Consider the following 15,064-nt stretch of genomic DNA (forward strand, 5'->3'; position numbering starts at 1 on the left):
ATTGGATGGGAGATCAATGGCTAAATGATAGTTTAGTACCATATATTGAAAAAGATAAATTTGCTAATATTAATAATGATGTAATTATATGACGTTTTTAGAGTATGAAAACGCATAAACTATAGTTACAATAGTGATTAATGATATGTTGTTTAAAAAAAATGTATTTTCACTTTTGACCCCCACAAAGTCGAATGTCTGGCTCCGTCCCTGGAAGGTGATATGCTTTGGGGAGATTTTTTTTTAGGCAGCGAATTAAAGAGTTGGGATCCAATCTACCTATCATACTTGATAAATATTGCTTGCCAAAGAGATTAAATATTGCATCTATTGTTTGTGATGAGAGGAGACAGACGAATATTGAGAGGCGTTGTATTATATTAAAAATGGTTGTTACTGCCACTCCATGGTAAGTGAGGAAAACTCTCTTTGATGATCCATATGAAAAAAAAAAAAAAAAGGATGATGATGAAGGTAATATGCTTTGGGAGTTGCCTCGTCATGCAAAATTTAAAAAGTATTGAGATCAAATAATTTCGAATGAGCCAAGTATTACTTGTAGAGGACCTCTTTATCATTTAACCCAATAAATCAGCAACTAAAGAAAACGAATATATAGAAACCAAAAATTAATTATGACGGAGCTGAACGAATTAGTTGTCTTCAAAAAAGGTTGACTTAACATGTAAACATCTAACTTCATCGATTGTGTGATTAATTTAGCCAAGTTATATCATAGTTGAATTTGTATTTGATAATTTAGCCAAGTTATATCATATTCAAGATGGCAAAATAAGATCTTGAAGGACGTACAAAGTGTGGTGCAAAAATAATCTACGCAAGCTATGCAAGACCTCCAAAGCGTTATTCAATGTGCCATAAAAATTTATGACCCAAGGTCGAGGTTAAGACTACAAATTAAGAACTTTCTTAACTTTTAAATTTTGTGTTAATACATTGCATATAGACATGTTTTCATTTTTTTCCCCCTTAAAAAAGGATTGACCACGGTCAAAGTAAGAAATAAGACTAAGTATTAAAAAAGAAACATCAGATACATGATGATTATTGTTAATCGTTCTTTAAGCCTATTTCTTAAACACACTGAAGACAATATGTAGTTTAAGTTTGGGGTGTGGATTAGTTAGGTAGGTATATTTGTTTGTTTGTGTGGTATGTTTAAAAAATGTTTCATTAAAAATTTTGAAACAAATAAATTAAATATTTTTATTTTATTTTATTTTATGTGTGTTTATGTGAGTTGTTAATCTTGTCAGCTAATTGAAATTATTTGAAATTGTTTATGTTTTATGAATTGTGAATAATTGATGTAATTTTCTTGCTAGATACTTGTTTATGTGAGATTGTGTTATATTGAGCACAATAATCATGATAAGTATTATTATTTTTGGATCAATTATATTGAAAGAATCATTTGACTGCATTTAGGTCTTTATAAACAAAGATCTCAGTATGTAGTACAACTACATAACCTATTAAAAGAAGTAGTTTGGGGGTAGTTCATTCGATGCTGGGAGTTATTTCGATATATGTTGATTTTCGTGTTCACAGAATATTGTGTGGAATATTTTTTCCTAATAAGTAAAACCTAAGTAGTAATCATCTACTAGGGGTTTGATTCCAATTACATATACAAAAAAAAAAAATAATAATAATAAATAAAAAGGACCTTGCACTACCCATGTCACATAAGAAAATATTACCAACATTGTTGTGTGAAAACTAATCTCGAATAATACGACCACATTCATCACCGAGCACAAGATTTGAACGGTTAACGGAGAGCACCAAACTCTTGTGTTGGCTTTGGATCTTGGTGGGTGGGAAATTCAAATGATCAAAAGATCACACACATATTCTATTGAGTCTTTCTTTACACTTCCAGCATCTGAATGAAAGCCCACTTCATAAGTATGTGAATCTTTTTTGCAGCAAGAAATTCATCATCAAACTAAAGGAGAGGACCCTACTTAGTAATTCTTTATGCATGGATAACTTCAAGCGCAGAAGGCCAAGCATTCTGTGTCAAGTTCTGGCCTGGGAGCCCTGTTCACCAATCAACGTATATCCCCAATAGAGTCTCACAAAATCTTCCCTCTTTGCCTTCAATTACATCTGAAAAATGACTTAATAAGAAACAAGGTTGCCGCAATGTAAAGTAAACTTCTTTCGATAACTACAGAAAATATTCCAAAATAGAAGAATGGATATAAATTAAAAATACACTCAAGTGTGTTGAGGCAGTAAAAAAATAATTATGAGCACTTTTTCTGTCCATCTAAACATGGATACTTTAACTAGGATTTGGACTTCTAGTGAAGGTTTGTTATCCTAGTTGAAACTTAAATGTTGAGATATTCAAATCTAAGGAAAATCATCATGTATCAATGTAGTGACTTTAATTGATGAAATCCAACTAAATTTCAAAGGGGAATGAATGAGCATAGTGAAATGAACCTTAGAGCATACACCCCGAGGATTTGATTAAAAAAAAAAAATTAAAAAAAAATTGGGAGTGTACATCTTGTGAAAGAGTAAGGAAATATTTGACTATTAAAAGATAAGAAATAACCAACTTAAAACATTCATAATAATTAGATTGGCTATGTACACAAACATTGATCAAGTGTTGAATAAATAAAGACTTAGTTGTAGTTGCATTACTAATGAATTTTATATGAATTATCAAATGATTTTAGTACGTGATGCGATCCGATGAAGTTTTCTAGTATAGTATTTATGTTTGTTGGTTTGTCTATTTAATTTATAGTCTTGCTCAAGACGAGTAAGAGTTTAAATTTTGAGGTATTTGATACATAAATTATTATATACTTATTTGGACTTCTATTTTTATTGAATTATATGTAAATGAAGCAAACATCTATTTAATTTATGTAAATTATGTTAATTAGAAAAAAAATCCAACTTTGATACAATTGATGTAAAAGGTTATTCGGATTTTAATTGAAGTTGTTTTGAAGCAGTAAAATGAGTCCAATTGAAAAGGAGAATTGTTTTTCTCTTCCTTACACTATGGGGAAACCGATTTGAACAATGATTTTGTCTTAGTCATGCTGAGAATTGGGGATCGATGGTATACATATATTGTACAAGCCAAAGGGACTCTTAGAACAAAAAGTCGTACCAATCACAAGAAAAGATAGCTCAAAAGGATGAAAAAAAAAAAAATCAAAAAACTATGGTTTCAAGGATTTTACAAAAAGAGACGGTTCTTTGCGTAATAATTTCCCCCCTTTTTCCTAAAAAATAGATGATGTACTTTAATTTGTTTTATTGTTCTATTCTTTTCCCATGATGTGTAATTAAATAATTAGTTAGGATGAATGGTTGTAATCAAGTTGAACCTTAATTTTAATTAAAATCTTAATTAATAGTGTGAATTGTTTTTACTTCCATTTTTAATGTTTTGGATCAATTGACTACTAATTCATTGATTTGCGAGTGATAATCACGCTGAGAGGCAAATTATTTATTTAGATCCCACAGCAAAAGTCAGTAATTAGAGTATAGAGATAATTTTTTAGTTAGTACAATTGTTTCAAGGATTCTTATTACTGCTTTAATGTATTTCACTAAGATTTATTTAAATTCACATAGAAATATGGAATCAAATTAGTTAAATAAAATCAATTTGAACTCAAGATAGGTTAAACGAATAAATTAGAAGAATTTGATCGAATACACATTAATTGTCACAAAATTTGGTGATTGGTGACTCATCAATTCTAATATTTAAATCATCATATAAGAAAAATCTACTTTTATCATTTTAGTATATTTAAAATATAAATCACAAAAAGAAAATAATTATTTCTATTTATTTTCAATCAAATGATAGTTGAAAATAATTTAACCAATGGTTAGTAGTTTTCGTGAGAATGATTTCGAACTCTTAAATTCATTTTATAACTTATAATCCACACTTGCGGACATCTAAACTAAAACATGGACCTTTTACAAACTCTTAAAAAACTCAACAAACTCTATTATAATAGTACATGTAGTTATCCATGTTACCACTATCTTGGATTAGTTACAAATCCACCATCCATCATTCAAATCAATATAATTAATTTCTTAAGATTCCTTTCAAGTGCAGAAGCCCAGATTCACCATAATATCCATGCCCCAAATAATTAACCCCCCCCCAACCCCAACACCAAGTGGGGGTGGGGGTAGGGGTAGATGGCCTGTTTGAGTTTGCAGTGTCTTTTATTAGTTTTCAAGGACATCTCTATTTGTGGTACAAGGTTTTCTGACTAGTTGAATTTTCTTATTTTTCATGTCTGAGTACTTGTGTGTTACAAAGCTTGAACCCCAAACTTGAGGGTCCCACCACCCCACCCTTGGAGTATCGTGAGGGAGGTAAATTGTGGGATGTGTCCCAATAGGCCAGGGAACAAGAGCTTACCCATACACTGGTGCCCACAAAGAATCCAATTGCATATCTCAGGAATCGAACCCTCATACTGCAGCTGTCAACAAGGCTGAAACTACCTCATTCCTATCCTTTGCATCACTCGGTTATGCCCAAGGGCCTGAGTACTTGTGTTTTAATCAAGAACAAGGTGTATCTGTTTTCAGACAATTAAATAGTTATTTTCTTGGAATATACAACCAATTAATATCTTAGATTGCTTGAATTCCCCGGGCAATTTATTTTGCTGTTGTTATTTCAGTTAATAAAATAGCAGTGGCTGCTCTAAAAATAAAAAATACATAAAGAAAGAAAATTTGAAACTTGAATTCTGAATGACAACATAAAAATTTTGAGATGTTAATATAACGTGGTTGCTGCATGCAAGAGCAAACTCTTGTGTCTAGTAGAGTTTTGAAGGGTTAGAAGTAGATAATTGAATAAAGTACTAGCGTATGTTTGGCACAAATTATTTAAAAATCATTTTTACTTAAACTTAATTTTTAATCATACATTCTCTCAATAAAATTATTTTGCACATGGACCCATAAATTTTAGTGCTTTTTAAAAACGCATTCTTCAAAAAAAATATTTTTCACTTCAAATAATCTCGACAAAATGTACACTCAATCGATCAAGGACTCGATTTGAACCCCACATATAAAAGAAGACGCATGTACACTTGCAAGGTTGTTTCAAGGCACACGATAATTGAAAATTAATATAAATAAATTTTATAATATGCTTTAAAGGGCACATATCCTACTTGTTGAGCTCATCTCGTTCATTTTATAAGTTTTTTAATGAATCTTTTGTAAAAATTGAACATAACTCCTTTGAGGTGACACCACTATTGTATCGACCTAACATCCTTAATAATTTAGTACTTTGAACTTATCTGTTTTCATTTGAGGTTGAAAATGATGGGACTTAAAAAAATTTCAGTGCCATGCATAGAGGCCCATATATAACTTTTTGTGAGTTAATTTCGATAATCATTGTTGAGGTAAGTCAAGAATTTCAAATTGATCCTTACAGTAATTTTTTTTTTTTTTTTATCCTATTTATCACTAATATCTCGTTGGTATAAGGTATTGTAATCAAGTAATAAAAAATGAATAAGACATCGTCTCCATTTTAATATCAGTTCAAGATTTAGACAACACATATTCAGATATAAAGATCAATGTTCTTAATTCGTTTAATAATTATTTACGAGTAGAATTAAAAATATTCTCACATGTTATATTTCTCTCTCTCTAAAGAAGCAAACATGCAAAGAAGTAACAAATGACAATAACACCAAAAGGATCATGCAAAGTTTATTAGTATATCCCTATCATCGATCTGACTTTGCAACAAATTTTACTGCGCGTGTCAATAAAAATTACAAGACAAATCAACCGGTGATAAATTAATTGAAAAATATTCAATTCCTAACAATCATTCAAAATCAAACATGTGTTTAATTTTGAAAACTGAAATTAAATATCAAAAGTTCAACGTTATCTTAGCATCTATATAATTAATCAAACATTAAATTAATTACAAGAACATAGAAAAAATTCATACGACATCACCCGGTATGAAAAATTGGAATGAAAATGGAAAGAAATTTTGAAAGCCTTGAATCTCTTCAATGGCTTCTTGATCTCAACCTCCTTTAATTCTTCATCTTCTTTTTTAATCCTAGCAAATTGATGTATGAAAGGTAAGTATGAATATGTTGTAACAAAGCTTGGAAAGAATATGAATTTGGGGATCAAAACTTCCATCTTGGCTCTATTTTTTGAAAGAATGTATGTAATTTCTACCCTCAAATTCTCTCTTGGCTTGAGCAATATTTTTATATTGAATCCCCACACAACCCTTTTAATTGTTGGACGAAGGTACGTATTTATGAGTAAGAATCATATGAAAATTCATGCCCTAAATTCTAAGAAGACGTTGATCAAATTAAGGACATTGGGTTTTCTTCCAAAGATATACTATGTGAGCTCATCCTTTTTAGGGCTGCGATCGCACCATTGAGTAAAAGTGCTTTATGCTCATCAATGCCAAGCCCTTGTGATCACAAGAGCTTATTGCCTACAATTACAAGGCATTATTTTGCTTCCTCTTTCACTTTGGTCCACAACTTCTCCTATTGGTTTGGCTTAAGTCCTTTTTTATTTGCACCTTCAGTTCTTCATATTTAACTCCTTCACAATTTAGTCCTCCAAAATCCACAATTATTAGTAATTGATTTGATGCAAAATTTGAAAGATTATTTTATAATCCTCAAACTTCAGTTGTTGAATTTAACTCCCGATACTTATGAATTTTTTATGAATTCTCTCTTAACTCTTCTAATTGATCATGTGCAATTCAAATTATCTTTAATTTTCTTTGAATTAACCCCAATTAAGCTCCAAAAAAATGCCCTTTTGAGACCAATTGTACTCAAGTTGGATATTTCTTGCAATTAATTATATTCACAATAAATTAGGTAGATGGATGCTCAATATGCCAATAAATATTTGAGAATAAAAGTTTAAATAAATGCATAATATGCACTTATCACCTATTGTTCACTAAGTTGTATTGTTGGTCACTCAATTACTACTCTAATCCCCAAGATATGCCATTTGAATTTCTTGAATAGAGTATTTGCAAATTTTCTTTCGAAACTTCGAAATTTCTCCCGAGTTGCATTTTGAAGTGGGTTAAGGTTAGATCAAATTTTATGATTAAAGTAAAATAATAGATGGATTTGTAAATTTTATCAAATAATCAGCATTTTAATGAAACAAATTATAATTGATGGAGGAATTGACAACGTTTTGTTTACCCCGTCAAATATACATTAGTTTTAGTAAAGAAGTGCCCAACTGTGAAACCATAAGTAAGCTCAAGGGCTAATTGGGTTAAAAATAATTTTAAGGACTAATTTCCAATTTTGCACAAACTTTAGTGGCAAATAGTGAAGTAAACTCATTATTTTTATTTTTTCATAAGATTTTTTCTATTTTTAACTACCATCAAGCCAAGCACCAAAGGTGGACACGACGTGTCACGGGTTGTGTTGTAGATGAACCGTGCTTTTAAAGTGTGGTGTCTTGCATGTGAGTGCTAGGTCATCTGGAAGGATAATGTTATATGTACATAATTTTTTTTATTTAATTCTTTACCTATTACTCACAATAGGACGTGGGGACCACATTTGGAAATTTTTATATTCACGTTGGGTCCACGTGCATTGTGAGAGGGAGGGGCGGGGGGGACAAGTTTCGATACATTCTATTAAGTACAAATAGAATTATTCTAAGCAGAAATGGATAATTCGACACATTTAATACCTTCCGAATATACTTCAAAAAAGAAAGAAGATAGAAAGTATGAGAAGAAATGTCTGGTAGTGACTCATTTTCCAAAAAATGTATGATGTATCAAGATAGACTCTATGAGGGAAAAAGAATTTGGGAGAGAAGAAACCCATAAAAAGAGCACCAAGCAAATGCCTCAACTCAACTCCTGGGGATTTGTTTTTTTCTTGAAGGTATCACCACTCTGAAGCAATGTACAGATCGAAATTCCAAGTTCATAAAAGCAAGGCAAGAAAGCATAGAAGATCTTCACTTTCTCTATTCCCATGACCAAAATTTGTCGTTCCCTTTTCCATTTCCACCTCATATTTTACTTATCGAATCTTCATTTTCCCTCTTTTCCCTTTGTTTTATGAAAACATGTCACCCTCTTACCGACTTAGGATCAAACACATAATCCCTGTCCTTCCTCCTTTTTCAGTATTTGTCTCTATGTGATTGCTTTTTCAATAAAATTTACATCAAATACCAAAGTACATATGATTTGATTAAAAGGATATCATCTATCAAAAGAAGAAACTAAATCAGAAAATGGGAAAAAATCAATAACAAATTTATTACAACAATTAACTAATCAAACCACTAGTAATGGCATGATTTGTATGCAGATGAGTAGTTTCATAAACTGGTAATTCTTCACAAAATCTGTTATTTCCAAACAATGCCAAGTGATCAAGTTCGAATAAATCCGAGCTTGAATCACTTGCTGCATCGTCTTCATCTTCTTCTCCATCATCTTCATTTCCAAGATCGTCGAGGATATTTTTAAACGAGGAGAAATCTCTTGCAGCCTCTTCTGCTTTCCTGTTTTTCTCCCTTAAGCTGACTCTTAAGTCTGCAACAACTGTGTTTAATGGCAATGGAGGCCTTCCAAATTTATCAGAATCTTCATCATATATGGATCTTTGGCCACAACGGCGACAATCTTCATCGACAATTACACTCACAGGATGAAATCTAACAGTTCTTTTGATGCCATTTCGCATTTTCTCCCTCGATTTAGGCGAATTTTTGCTCAAGCATGACCGTGAAAATGATGAAGCTGAAGAATAAGTTGGTGAATCCTGTGTGGACTTTGATTTTCTCTCCATACCTGAATCTTCAAACACTACATTTTTTGTATTAGGATTTTTCACTGCTTTCTTCGTATTTGCATTCGCAAAAAGGGAGTTGATAAAATTTGTAAGGCGGCCACCAGGTGAAATCGGCTGTTTCGCCTTCTTTAAACTGGCATAAATCTTCAAGGCCCTCGATTTCGAATTGATCAAATTCTCACCAATCCTATCCGCCTGATGATTTCGATATTCATGAGGCAAATCATGCTCATTCTGTTCATGAAACAGAGGATTTTCCCGCGGAGAGACACTGGTTCTGACCGGTTTAAGCCTTGTTGCAGAAAAACAAGAAACTCTTGATTTTGATACAGAACCTCCAAAGAATTCTGTATCAGAGGAAGAAGAAAGTACACCAGAACTGTCTGAAGAACTCGAACTCGAACTAAAGAACGAAACATCAGTCTCGTGATTCGATTTTTTCTCCAATTCTGGTAACAAAAATGACCTTTTTTTAGCAACAACTTTCTCATTTATTTCCTTCTCCATCCACTTCTCAACCAAACAAGCCCTCCAGAATCTCGCCATTTCTTCATCTTCCACATCTTTTGCTGTAACCTTTGGCCTGCCACCCCCTTGTTTTCTCATGGATTTTTCTTTGTATATCTTCAAATCCTCAGATTTTTGGTCGATGGAACGGTAAATTTCATCAAGAAGGGTAGAAGAAAATGTTGGCATTTTGGGATTTTCTCTAAATTGTTTCTCCCGGCTATACATCTCTCGTATGAGTTGGTAGAAAAAAGAATTTTTTGTTGATAATGAGACCAAAACGACACATTTATCTCGGATGAGACTTGAAGCTGGATGTTGGCATTTATAAAGGGCTTGTCTAGCGCGTGCATTGGACGTTTTATCTGATTGCGTGGCATTCTGATTTTTCAAAAATCACATCGTCCTTTCAGCAAATTATTTATGTACCTACAAGCCCCCATCAAAGTATGCAAAGAATAGGAGTAAAATTATCTCATATCTTGTTGGTAGTCGCAGGGTGGGGATTTGATTCCTGAAACATGAAATTGGACTCCTTGTAAGCGCAGTGAACAAACAGCTCTTTTTCCCTGACCTGCTGAGACACATCCCTCGATTTACCTCCTTCACAAAACTCTAAGGGCGGGACGATGGGGACCCTCAAGGTTGGGGTTCAACCTTTATTTATGTACCTACAAGTATGCCTCAGTTTGGCACCGTTATTTTTTTAATGGTTAAATAATAAAATTTTGAATGATGTCTGATTTAAAAAAAAAATTAAATTAAATTACGTGTAATATTATTTTATTGGAAAATGTATGATTTGATTAAAAGGGAGAAAAATGAATTAAATTTTTTTTAATTAAGGCAAACAAAGACTATGTTTCTTAGTGATATTGAATAGAATTAAACAGTATAATAAATAAGATTTATGATTTCTATAATGTGTACCTTACCAGATTGGTCAATATAATTTTTAAAATTCAAAGTCATTTATTCGAAACAAGAAATAAATACTTGTTATAACTTGAAGTTATACCGATTTCCTTTTATCTATTTCCGTAATATAAAAATCAGATCGAACATGCCAATTTAACTAAAGAACTCTGTTACAGACATGAAAACTGAAAATGCAAACCCTGTTAAACGAATCTCAACATTGATAGGGTTCTTGAAAATTGGGTGATTCGAAGTAGATTTTACTAGTTCGTTTGTTGTAGAAAGAAGAATTTATTTATTTAATTTTTCACCTCTGATTCAACTCTGTAATTATCCATCATTCACCTTTTTCATCAATGTCTAAACTTTTTTTTTAATATTTTTTACTTATAACAAAAATAAAAATGGACCTCAATTTAATGAAATGCGAAGGAAGAGTGAATTACTTGATTTTAAAATTATTCGAAACAATGCTTATCTTTCTCTCAAATCTTTGCGCTTGAGGCAATGATGCAGCTAGTGAGGTTCTAATCGAGACATGTCTATTATTGGTTGAAAACAATTTCCAAGCCCCATCTTCGGCCTCGCTTCGCCATTGGCCATCGAGAATTCCTAGAAAGGGTGGGCAAAGCCCTAAGAGAAAAAACGAAAAAAAAAGGAAAAAAAATTATCTCTCTTCCATATTTTACATGGTGAAAGGATTTTACTATTTGTACACAATGTACAGCCTACGAACCCCCCTCTTGTACATCCTCGGTGTAGACTTCAATGATGCTATAGTGATTGAAATACCTAAAAGAAGCACTGATCGAACACTTACAGTATGAGGTGGGCCCACTTTTTTGAAATTTTTAATTCACGTGGATGTCACACTCATGTGAGAGGATGACAAGATTTTTGTCAAACATTTTTAATCAACTAAGCTTGATTGTATACACATACCAAAACCCATGGTAAAATATCTTCTGTGAAATACATAACAATAATGTCGTTACACTATAGAATGAAAGTGGGGCCATACTATTTTGGTGGGGCAGAGGTTCTTGATTTTGAAAGTGCAATTTGGTGGGAGGCAACTACAGGATCTGTACTGGAAACTGGTCAGTGTACTAATACTAATTATACAGGATACATTCTTTTGATAAGTATAAAGCTGATCACTTTGGAAGTGGAGAAATTATAAGGGTATTAATGTGGACCGGAATGTACTTAGGTAAGTTAGTTTCTAATTATTGTTGGATTATTAATAATGGAATTGCATGAGGATGTTATATGAGTCGAGGGTGACATTTAAATGTTGAGAGCGTTTGATGTTTTCGTACATGATAATACAATTTCAGATTACTTTTCATAGTACAAGTTGCTACTCTTGTAGATCTTACGAATCCGTACAGTTTATAACTTGTAAATAACATTAAGAAAGAAAAGGACGATAAAGTCTTAGGGTCCGTTTCATTGCAAAGATGGAATTTGGGTGGAAAGAAAACGAATTTCAGGGAATTGAATTGTTTAGAAATTGTTTGATTGCTAATTGTCAATTATTATGTTTGATTGGTATAAATTTTCACCGGAAAAATGTTGAAATAAAAGTGTCTTTCGTGTTCATTTGACTTTATTTTTTATGAAAATTGTCAATTTAATGGATATCATCTTTTACAATTATTCCTAAAATTTGTTTCCATTGCAAAAAATAAATAAATAAATAAATTCCAAGAAAACCAAAAAATGCAAAAATCATCTATCTTTTGATATTTGTCTGACTTTGTGTTTGCATGAAATTTATCAATTTAAAGGATATTCTCTTTTACAATTGTTCCTAAAATTTGTTTCCATTATCAAAAAAAACAAAAAAAAATCCAAGAAAACAAAAAGAAATCCAAAAATATCTATTTTTTAGGGTTGGTTTGACTTTGTTTTACATGAAAATTGTTAATTTAAAGGATTTACAATTGTTCCTAAAATTTGCTTCAATTGCAAAAAATTAACAAGAAAAAAAAAAGGAAGAAGAAAACATGGAAAACCAATTCTCACCATTGTGGTGAGAATTGAAAAGCCATGAAAACCAAGAAAATGTTGACGTGGCGGCCAAAGTAGAAAAAATCAATTCTCTATAAAATTTTGTTAATCAAACAGGCCAAAAGTGGAAGTTGAAATTTGTTTTCCATAGAAAAAATTTGGCTATCAAATACAACCTTACTCTCATAGCATTTGAATAGTGTGTCAAATGTGTCTTGTGAATTTAATGTCTTGTCAACAAAAAGAATATAAATTCTTAATAGATGTTTGAGCCCCATTTTTCCCTTTTTTTTTTTTTATAAAATAAGCAATCAAAATAAAATTTTCGGATTTAAGTTCAAATATTTTTAATTTATTAAAATAATATGCAATATTTGAATTTATTAAAATAGTATGTAATTGTAAATGATTTTGATTAAAAAAAATAATAATAAAAAAATAGGAGGTTTTCAAGAATGATGACCAAACACGGTCTAACATGTTCTATATAGTGGCGGATATTTTGTCCCTTAAGATTTTGCACCCTCCATTATGAAAATTCTAACTCCGCCATGTTCTTTAAAGACGTTTTTGGAACTAGGATTCGTATTAATGAATTGAGAATTTATGTGTATTAAAATCACTGCACATGCTTCTACCAACTTATCCATGGTGAAGGCATCTTACTTAACTATGATTTAGGATAAAACTAACAGTACATAATTTAACCCTCGGTACACCAAATTATGTACCCTTAACAAAACTCTACTTATTATTCCAAACTACCAATAGAATTTGAAAAATACGCAGTTGTTGAGGATTAAAATAGTCATTTCACACCACTTTAGTCCTTTTATTTAGAATAATGCTATTTGCAGTCGCTCACTGCGACAGTCGCCCTACGTAGCATATACATGGCAGATGATTATTTGATGCATTAAACTACCATATTAATGTATCAAATAATCACCTGTCATGTGTATGTCACGTAGGACAACTATCACAGTGAGTGACTACGAATAACATTACTCTTTTATTTATGGGTAATTATATTCGCACAACATCCTTTTTTCTAATAACTGCACAATATTTTATTAACATGAAATAATTTCAATATTTGTTCATTTTTACTTATATGTCCTCAACTTTTTTTCATCGGACTATTATTTTTAACCTTCAATTAATAAATATATATTGTCTTTATTCACGATTTTCATCCAAATATTCTACTAATGTGCATTGAAAAGATGGATAAATACATTGTTTAACATTTGCATTAGTTATTTATTTCGATTATTTAAAAATACGAGGGAGAAATATGTTTTTTTGACCCCATAAGTCATAACTAACATTTTGGACAAAAAATCATGTTGATAGATAACATGTGAAAATTAATAGAAAAAAGTGGCACATAATCACGGTAAATTGATAAGAAAAATTTAGGGATATGCATTGTAATTAAAATATCTATTAGTTAACAAAAATTGTAGTGTGAATATATTTACCTTCGTTTGTTTCTCTTTTCATTTTTAAAACAATTACACCATAAATTTTAATTGCGACCTACGATGAATAATGTGATAACATAGCAAACTTGACATTCATCAATGTTTAGTAGTTTAAATTGAACATTGGAAACTCGAGAAATATTATAGTTGCAAACAAAATGGCACATAATCATTGTAAATTGATGATGGAAGGATCCTATTGCCTGTGGGAAACAATAATGATATTTATAATCATTGATTGCAGTAGTCATCTTATATAACATCTTACATTACATAATTTTGATAATTTAAAAAAAATTTATAATGTTATATCACGTATAATGATTACTACAGTCATCGACTATGAATAACACTATTCATGGGAAATTTTGACTTTATTTTACCTTGGAATTAGTGTTATATAAAAAAAGTGATTTTGAGAGAGAGAGAAAAAAAATTCCCTAAGAATCTAGGAGGTAAAATGTAAAACTATTGGTAGTATTTAAAGATGGTAAATCCATGGATTTGGAACCTAAAACAGCTCCCTAATCATGGATGGTGAAATTGCCAAAGTAAAAATTCAAGTAAAAAGAATGACAGTGAAAACATAAAGTCTAGATATAATTACCTTTAATGTAAATTTATAATTTGAAATCGATAGAAGCACTGTCACCTTATCAGTGTGTCACATCTGGATTAGACCTTAAATTTACTAACATTAAAGCTTCTAAAATTATTATTACAAATAATGAGCAAAGATAAATACTAGGAAGTTGGCCAATTGGATCATTTATTTTTGTCAACGTTGAGGTTAATGGCACACAAAGTGAATCAATATATGGGTCTGAAATATGTATTTTAAAATAACGAGGGTTCATCATCAAGGAATAAAATCATTTTCAAGCGATAAATAATTACCTCGAATCATCAGCTAAGGTCCCTAACCGATCATTTATTAATTTTTAAATTTATTTTCGTATGTAGAGTATGGTGGACGATGGCAAAATTTGTTATTAACTTAATTCATTAACTGACCTAAAATATGAAGCAAGTAGAAGGTAAGATTATTCTAGCGAGATGATCCATAAAGAAATAAATCGAATCGCCCGCTAAGGCTTTATATATGATTGATTATTGCGAAATTTGTTAGCAAATGGATTGTTCTTTGTTATTAACTTACATGATTTAGTGAGAAACATTATATAAAGCAAGTAAAAGGTAGGGTAGCTCGATGAGGAT

General features: G+C 31.2%; 1 protein-coding gene across 1 annotated transcript; it reads right to left on the reverse strand.

Annotated features, from left to right (window-relative positions):
• Window positions 1–8,390: 8,390 nt before the first annotated feature.
• Window positions 8,391–9,653, reverse strand: LOC111398253 (protein BIG GRAIN 1-like B). The gene has a single exon (XM_023025180.1). It carries the CDS (start codon window positions 9,651–9,653, stop codon window positions 8,391–8,393), a length of 1,263 nt encoding a protein of 420 aa, XP_022880948.1.
• Window positions 9,654–15,064: the final 5,411 nt, after the last annotated feature.

Source organism: Olea europaea, chromosome 8 (genome assembly GCF_002742605.1).
Source record: "Olea europaea var. sylvestris chromosome 8, O_europaea_v1, whole genome shotgun sequence".
Classification (NCBI taxonomy): domain Eukaryota; kingdom Viridiplantae; phylum Streptophyta; class Magnoliopsida; order Lamiales; family Oleaceae; genus Olea; species Olea europaea.

Coding starts and splice junctions, on each gene's coding strand:
- LOC111398253 (XM_023025180.1), bottom strand. CDS start 9,653: ATGTATAGCCGGGAGAAACAATTTAGAGAAAATCCCAAAATGCCAACA.